General features: G+C 36.0%; 1 protein-coding gene across 2 annotated transcripts in view; it reads right to left on the bottom strand.

Moving 5' to 3' along the window:
• CCSER1 (coiled-coil serine-rich protein 1) overlaps nt 1-9,318 on the bottom strand; it is a 1,373,537-nt gene that overhangs the window by 1,289,205 nt on the left and 75,014 nt on the right. For both annotated transcript variants that reach the window (XM_011932673.1, XM_011932681.1), the window contains exon 3: nt 7,406-7,590. In XM_011932673.1, the coding sequence (XP_011788063.1) occupies nt 7,406-7,590 (185 nt within the window). The remainder of the gene's footprint in view (nt 1-7,405; nt 7,591-9,318) is intronic.

Raw genomic sequence — 9,318 nt, 5'->3', positions numbered from 1 at the left:
TCTGTGTATTTGTATAATAAATTACAATATCAAAACTGTGCATAAGCACACCACACACAATTCTTGTTACTAGAAGCCTTAATTCACATCTATATAAACATATATCACTATTTAACGAGAAATTTTACCTTTAATTTATTCATATTTATTAGATGCCTATTTTTGCACCAGGTGCTATATTAATGACTGCAAGAAATGCCAGTATATACACAATTCTTTCCATTTAAAAGACTGAAATCTTTAAGGTAAAATGAGACACATTCGAATAACTATGCGGTGAGTGTTATATGCATGATACAATTTAGAAGGGTACTGAAAGGAAAATATGATTAGTAATTGGAAAAACAAATAAAAGCATAAAGGATTAGGGCTGTTAATCTAAAATTTATGCCAGTTATCAACAAATGTAATTTCATGTTTAATGAGTGATACTTGTGATTTTCTTCCTTAAAATTTATAAGAATTGAGGAGAATGATTCATGTGGCTCCATTTCCTTAAAAATATTAATGGCTTCCATTTTTATTAGATGTCCCTGTAACCATGCCATATGTGCTTTAATTCTATTAACCATCAGTTACACTAAAAACTGCAATAGTTATTTTAACTCCCCAAAGCCATTAACATTTTACATACTGCAAAGTCTCATTCAGAATTTCAAGATTAAGAAGAGAAATTTTCAAAATCAGGTCTTCTAATGATCATTTGTCTTCTTTGCTTTTTTTTGAGACAGAGTCTTTCTCCGTTGCCCAGGCTGGAGTGCAGTGGTGCGATCTCGGCTCACTGCAACCTGTTTCCCACATTCAAGAGATTCTCCTGCCTCAGCATCCCAAGTAGCTGGGAATACAGGCGCCCACCACTGCGCCCAGCTAATTTTTTGTATTTTTAGTAGACACGGGGTTTCACCGTATTAGCCAGGATGTTCTTGATCTCCTAACTTCATGACCCGCCCACCTCGGCCTCCCAAATTGCTGGGATTACAGGCGTGAGCCACTGCGCCCAGCCTGTCTTGTTTTTAATTTCAAGCTCCAACAACTTTCATGCCATGAAACAGAAGTGTGAAGGTGCATACACCAAATGGGCCCAGTAGGATTATTTTGCTCGGTGGATTGCACAAGTGGGGTGTTTTGAGACTGATTTTTATTTTTAATATTAATCATGAGATTCATCTTGTATGTTCTTCTTTACTGTCCCAACTTTCTTTCAGCATACCTGCTCAGCACTCACAGCTGGGTCTCAGTTAGAGAAATGAAGAAAAGACACAAGAAACTTATGCATATATTTAACAGTGTCATTGATTGTGTGAAATAAGGCAATTTCACAGGGAAATTATGCATATATTTAACAGTGTCATTGACTGTGTGAAATAAGGCAATTTCCCGTTTCAGGGAAATGGGAGTTCATGTGTCTATTTTAAATGTTCTTAATTTTTTATTTCGATGCTCACAATCCAAATCAAGAATGCTCCACCCATTCTGAACTTAAAGATGGTCAAAATGGTTAAAATAGTTGTATTGGCAAGATAATGTTTAACCTTATGTCTCCCTTTGGGAACTCAAAAATCCTCAAGTAGTGTCTCTTTCATCTTTGATTCTTCAGAGCAGATTGTCAATAAATATTTATTTTAAGAAACTGTGAATGCTTTAATGAGTGAAGAAATGAAGAATTATAATGAATAAAGAATAAGCTTATAAATGAGAAAACAGCAGGCCCCAGAAGAAAAGTAAATGAACAGTAAAGTGTTTGGCTATCTCAAATAGGGTACAATTAGTCTTATATATTATTCTACTATTATCAATAACTAAATTCTGCAGTTCAACATACCAAAAAATTAAAATGTGATATGCGATGTTAATGATCTGCAAGTAACTACTTCTTATTAATCAAATATAAATCTGATTTTTCTTCTGCCAAAGTCCTACAGTTATGTTTTTACTGTGTCATTCACAGTTTCCACATAAAAGCAGCAGGATGCTAAATGAAAGAAAACATGCTGTGTCACAGTAAAACTGGCCATAAATGAAAGTTGTCTGAATCACTCAGCACAAACAGTACAGCGCAACTTTGCAAATGCATTTGCTGAGGAATCTGAAGACAATACAACTTTCAAAATCAACGGCTTGTTGCAATGAAAATAAATACTTACAAAAATAGTAAAGATTCCTTGAGTCAAGGAAAAAAGTAAACTTAATTCACTTAAGATACACATCTCAAGGCCTTTAAGTTAGAAAGAGAGAATATTCTAAAGAATAAAACCTGTAATATATATGAATTCTTCAATTTCAGAGATGTTTTCATCTTTTCAACCACAAAGACCAGCACAGTATGAAGCACAAAGTCAGGGCCCATTAAATGTCTTTTGACAAAAGGGAAAGAGGAGGCAAACAGTAAATCTCGGTTAATTAAAAGAACTTGGATACAACAAAATATTTGGGAATATGATAGTCATTAAGTGCTCACCAAACCTGAGTCTCCACCTCTAGATACAGGAAAGTGATTATTCTCCTTGTCTGCTTTTGTTTCTAGTTGGGGCCATATGATTAGATCTGACCAATGAGTTGTGAGCAGAAGTAAAGTGAGTCTCACAATTCAAAGTATTTTATTACAGGGACCTCCAGAGATCTCTTTCTTTTTTGCCACGGTGAAAGGCAATGTTTGCAAAGTTAGCTGGCTTCAACAGCCTGAATACAGGAGGAGAAGACACTGAACAGAACCCCGACACCTTCCACAATAACCATGTAGCCTAAGTGAGAAAGAAATCCATATTATATAAAGTCGTTAGATTTGGAAGTTATTTTTTATTTATTTTATTTATTTACTTATTCATTTATTTTTGAGAAGGAGTCTCATTTTGTCATTCAAGCTGGAGTGCAGTGGTGTCATCTTGACTCACTGCAATCTCCAACTCCCAGGTTCAGGCCATTCTCCTGCCTCAGCCTCCTGAGAAGCTGGGATTACAGTCACCTGCCACCATGGCTAGCTAATTTTTATATTTTTACAAAATACAAATAGAGACAGGGTTTCATCATCTTGGCCAGGTTGGTCTCAAACTCCTGACTTCAAGCAATACCCCTGCCTTGGCCTCCCAAAGTGCTGGGACTAGAGGCTTGAGCCACCACGCCCAGCGGTATTTTTTATCACTTAGCCAAGTTTACCCTGACCATTCCACTTAGGCATTTTTCCTTCCTTTAATGGTACCAGGGAGGTATTGTTCATTATATATGAATTGTTCATTATATATGAATATTGCTCATTATATATGAATCTACTCTCACATTAACTTTTCTAAAGAGGAATCTTGTAAATATTTAGAATTAGAATTCACTGTGTAAAGCTGTTGGAGAACCCATGACAAATCCTTACATTTATACATTTATATACCATAATCTGGAGAGAAAGTTCCTGAAGTAAGTTCTTTAAAGAAATAAGTTCTCTAACTTTTTTCTAGAATGGCATTTTAATTTTTTTTGAAAATCCCAAGGAAGGTATTCAGAAAGTTACTCATTAGAGAAAAATTGGAAAAATACTATAAAGTGGTTTGAAAAAATATAATAAATGTGAACACTTATCAAATTGTTCCAATTTACTTTGGTTTCTTTTAATAAACCTAAGCAAATCCCAATTTGCTCTCGGCATTTGATGTTTGAAGAGTTCACACATCCTGTCCTTTCCCTTCCAGACTGAAATACCCCAGAAGTACATAAAAACAATAGAACCATGGTATATCTAACTATATCTAATCCATTAGGTAATATCTTTGGTCATTCAGGAAATGCTCAGAATCTTAATAAATAGAGCCATATTTTATTATGAAAATTGATATCTCCATGAACTACATGAAGGTCTGCATTAATGCTAACATTAAAAATTAGGACTCATGAAGTATTAACTCCCAAGTATGAATATCCTCTTTTGTGACAAAGTTCCTTTTTGATGGGATATCTCTCAATAAGGATATTGATACTATTCATGAGCATTTCAAGAAACATGACCGCATTTTAAGTTCAGATTAAGCACTAAATATTGTTTCTGTTTTCCTCTTTTGTATCTCTTATAGAATGCTGCAGCCTAGACTTAGAGTAAGCAAGATTAGACTGCTTTAAATGTTTTCATTTTATTACACCAAATTGATGCAAACAATTGAAAAATGGCTCAAAATAATTTTAAATCTAATACATTTTCCCAAAAGATTGTAGGATTTGAACTTAGAAAGGATCCAAATCCAGATCCTATCTCTGCCATTTATGAGCTATGTCATTTTAGGCAAGCTGCTTATCTTCTCAGTGCCTTATTTTCCTCTTTTGCAAAATTTCATCACTACAGTATCATTTAATTTATAGTACTGTTGTGAGGACTGGATGTGATAAGACGTGTCAGGCATTAAAAGTATTCCCTTGGTTCAAGCATTAAAAACACGTTTCTATTATAATTGCTTTAAAATAAAATAACTGAACCATGGATGTATTCTTAAATACATGCAGTTGCTTAAATTATTTTGGAAGAGGAATATAGAAATGTGTCACTTTTCACACATAGAGCTACAATTTTCCAAATATATGTCACTTGTTTCACATGTATCTAGAACTAAATAATCCCTACCATTTCTTCCTTACAGTGCTACAAGTAAAAAACATATTTCATGCGTTTTAAATTAATTAAGTGTAAAGTAACTGGCCGGACGTGGTGGCTCACGCCTGTAATCCCAGCACTTTGGGAGGTGATGTCAGTGGATCACCTGAGGTCAGGAGTTCAAGACCAATCAGGCCAACATGGTGAAACCACATCTCTACTAAAATACAAAGATTAGCCTGGCATGGTAGCACACACTTGTGGTCCCAGCTACTCAGGAGGCTGAGTCACAAGAATCACTTGAACCAGGGAGGGGAGGTTGCAGTGAGCCAAGATTGCACCACTGCACTCCAGCCTGGGTGACAGAGCAAGGCTCTGCCTTAAAAAACTAAAAATGAAAATTAAAAAATGAATAAACTGTAAAGTAACTGAAAGATGAGACGTAACTTGTGAAATCCAAAGGAAGATGGTAAGATCGTGAAGTAGTATCTGGTAATTCTCTTTAGGAAATTCAAAAGTTTCAGTATTTAATTCAGTAATTTTCATCTGTAAATCCAATGAACATGTACAGTATTTTAAGTTTCTGTTCCAAGCCTGATAGACTGTCCACCACCATGGCGGTGGTGTCTTTCTGCCATCTAGTGGAAAAACTATACTACTACAGGCACACTTTTAAAAACTTAAATATAAGGCCCTCAAACAAACAAAACCACTTCTTTTGTTTCTTAAGTTTTAAATCTTAAAAGTGGATCTGAGGGCTGGGCGCGGTGGCCCATGCTTGTAATCCCAGCACTCTGGGAGGCTGAGGCGAGTGGATCACTTGAGGTCAGGAATTCAAAACCAGCCTGGCCAACATGGTGAAACCCCATCTCTACTAAAAATACAAAAATTAACTGGGCATGGTGGTGGGTGCCTGTAATCCCAGCTATTCAGGAGGCTGAGGCAGGAGAATTGCTTGAACCTGGGAGGCGGAGGTTGCAGTGAACCAAGATCGTGCCAGTGCACTCCAGCCTGGGCGACAGAGCAAGACTCTGTCTCAAAAAAAAAAAAACTAAACCTGAGAAGAATGACTTTGTGATATTATAAGCACTTTTTACATTTTATGTATGTATGTATGTATTTATTTTATTGAGATCAGGTCTCACTCACTCTGTTGCCCAGGCGGAAGTACAGGGTCGCAATAACTCACTGCAGCCTCCAATTCCTGGACCCAAGTGATCCTCCCACATCAGCCTTCTGAGCAACTGGGACTACAGGTGTAAGCCACCACTTCTAGCTAATTATTTAATTTTTTTTTTTAGAGACGAGTTCTCGATACTTTGCCTAGGCTTGTCTCAAACTAGAATTATTTAAATTAAATGCAGTATGAAAAACATGAGATATGAGAGAATATGTAAAAGGCACAACTTTCAAAGTTGAATAGTGTACCCCTATTAATATAAATACCTCTCCATGAAGAAGTAGTGAAAATGTTGTGATGATAAATGTTTTGTAATACTTCATTAGTCCTAACTTTTAATGGTGCATCAACTGGAAATCTTTTTTAACAAATTTTCATACTTAGATCAAAAATATCCATTGCAACAATAATAATATAACAGCCAATGCACAAAAGAACAAAATGAAGCATGAAATATATATTTCCATATGTACAAATGTAAACACACACTCACATAGTCATTTTTTAGTGTAATGGAAACAAGATGCCTATTATCATTTGCTATTTTGTGGTTACAAATTTGCCCAGGATTAAGAAATGGCCACACCAGAAAAAAATGATTAAAACCTCTAACATCAAGCACAGTGATTTTGCTATCACACAATGTTACCTTACTAACTTAAGGCTTCTTCACAAAATAATTATCAGATCTCAATTACCTAATATTTTCATTTGAAACCCAATTACATAAAATGATAAAGATATCATAAGTGATTAATTTTTGAGCATTTTTCACATATATACGTGGATAGGTAGGTAGAAAGATTATTTTAAAGGAATATTTTTAGACAATAGATGTTAAATACTCTGCTGAAAAAGGACACATCTGTGAGAAGATGAGCAAAGTGATCTCCAAAAGGCAATCACACTCTAATACTTGTGAAACCTGAGGCCACATGGACCCAAAGCTGCAGTTCACCCCTCATCTCTTCCCATCCCTGGGTCTGTCTCATACTATGAGGGAGCTTCATACTAACGCCTCTGTGACACCCTAGTTCACACATAAAAACTCAGACCATGCCTCTCCCCATACACCCCACCTCCACCCTCATACTAAAAGCAGGTTCTACAATTTGGACCAGGAATAGGGTATCCTGATTACCTCCAGTGTATGCAAGCATTAGATGAGCATTTCACATTGGTCCTCATAACCTTCACACCAACCCCTCACCCTTTGTGGAAGGGCACTGCAGGAGGACAGTGAGGTTAGGGTCTACTAGGGACTAAGAGTGGTACTGGAGTCAGTGTGATTTACAAAAGGGTATTTTCTAGAGGGCTATATGGTAGAGAGAGGATGCGAAATAATGGTGTCAAAGGAGATCCTCATGTTCAGCATTTTTCCTAGTTTCTGTATTCAAGGTCTTGTTCTAGAAAAAAGAATGTCAAACTTTCCATGGGAGCAAGGAAGACAGGAACTAAAGACAGCTGTCATTGTGAACTCCATCCTGACCTAGATGAAAAATTTGTTTCTCTGACTTGTAATGTCAACTATGGAAACAAATTTTCCCTTCAAATATGAGGTGTCTATCCTGTAGTCTGTGTTCATTCTGCAAGAGGCATGAACATGCCAGATACAGACAGCATTATTTTATTAGAGACAGACGTATGTATATACTTACCAAACTGTTCATTTTTGAAGATGAAGAACCTGGTCTTTGCTTTCTTAAACTATTAACTTCTTCTATATTTCCATCTTTTGGTTTCAAAATCATTCTGCTACTCCCTGCAGTGCCTTCTGACGAGGATCGCAGTCTCCTCTCTATAAATCTTCCTTCACGAAATGGACTGAGACTACTGGCAAGAACTATGGAAAGGAAAATAAATAAAAATGAACATAAATATTTAAATGTACTTTTTACAAATGTCCCCCTGAAAGATCACGGAAAACTCTTAGTGTTATTCAAAGCTTCTCTATCATGAGAAAACTTTTATGTATATAGCATCAGTTTAGTTCACTTAATCATGTAATCTCTTTGAAGCCCAAAACTTTTGGAGTCATCCTTGGTTGCTTCATAGCTCACATTAATCACATAAACAAACCCTGTCCTCATTTCCTTCAAACTGTATACAGTATCTGATTCCTTCTACCTCTCTTTCTAAGACCCTGGACCAAATCCAATCTATGCTTGCTTGGTTACTGCAATGTTTGCTACAATTCTCCTGCCTCTGCCTACTCCCATCTGCCTCTCCACCCCCAACACAATCTACATTCCACATGGTAGCCAGAATCATATACTTAAAACATAAATGAGAGCCATCACCACCACTCCTAGACAAAAGGTGATGTTTTCCAAATGGCATAACATATTCTTCATAATACGACCTATATGACTGCTCTTTCTGTCCACAAACCAGGGACAGGAGGGGCACACTGTTCACCTGCTCACCTCTGTAACCTCATGTCCTGCTCTCCCCTCCATCACTCTGCTCATGCTACACTGGACTCTTGCTGCTCTGGTACATCACCAGCATGCTCCAGTCCCACACAGCCTTTGACCCACAACTTTGCACTAATATATTTTTCTCAAATATCTATATGACTTATTCTTTAAGTTCCTTCAAACCTTTACCAATATGTTACCTTGGGTATCATCCCACTCACATTTAAAAATGCAAACTGCAATCCCACCTCTGCTTCCTAAGCCTTTATTCTGCTTTAAACTTACCCTCAGCAGTTATCAACATCTGATAGAAATAGCATGTTAACTGAGTATCCCCGGTAGAAAGTAAGCCTCAGGAAGGCGGGGATCTAGGCCTGCTTTGTGTACTGCTACATACCTAGTGCCTAATATAGTGTTAAAACCATAAATATTTGCTGAATGAATGAATGAGTAAATGAATAAACTGTTCTAATTAGGCTCATCTACTAGTTTAAAGACTGTCCAGAATCTATTAGTCCAATACATAGCAGTTCTTTTAAAATAACTTTTTAAGTCAATGAATTCAAGTTAAATTGCCAGATAACTCAACATTTTATTGTTCGTTCTGATATGATTGTACACTTAATACACTTAGATGTGTATCAAGTACTAGCTTAAATGTTTCATACAAAATACAAACTAAATTTAGCATTATGAAGGTTAGTGTCTACAGCAACTCTTTATTGGATAAAATGCATTTACTTAGCTGTTTTTAAAACTTTAAACTTCAAAATTATAAAATCCCTATAAATAGAACACAAATATTTTCTCAAACTAAAGGATAGTATACCATCCTTGTTGACATTACCAGCTTATTTATCCAAGAATAGCCAACACATTATGAAATCAGCAAAATTAATGTGTTATTGTGTTACAATTAGGATCCGAATCAACATATTAATAGTCTCCAAGATAATTGGTCATTCTCTAATTTCCAGAGAGAGAAACATACACAGTATTCAATTAGGCTTTGAGGAAAGTCATCATTACTAAATAAGAATTAGGTATGTCAGGATAATTACATTTCTATCTCTTTTTTATATAATTTAAAAACGTCCTGACTTTCAATATCAAGTCCATCATTTGCTAACAATGTGACCCTATAAAGTTAT

The sequence above is a fragment of the Colobus angolensis genome, unplaced genomic scaffold (genome assembly GCF_000951035.1).
Source record: "Colobus angolensis palliatus isolate OR3802 unplaced genomic scaffold, Cang.pa_1.0 Scaffold123, whole genome shotgun sequence".
NCBI lineage: Eukaryota > Metazoa > Chordata > Mammalia > Primates > Cercopithecidae > Colobus > Colobus angolensis.
This window is presented reverse-complemented; position numbering and strand designations above follow the sequence as displayed.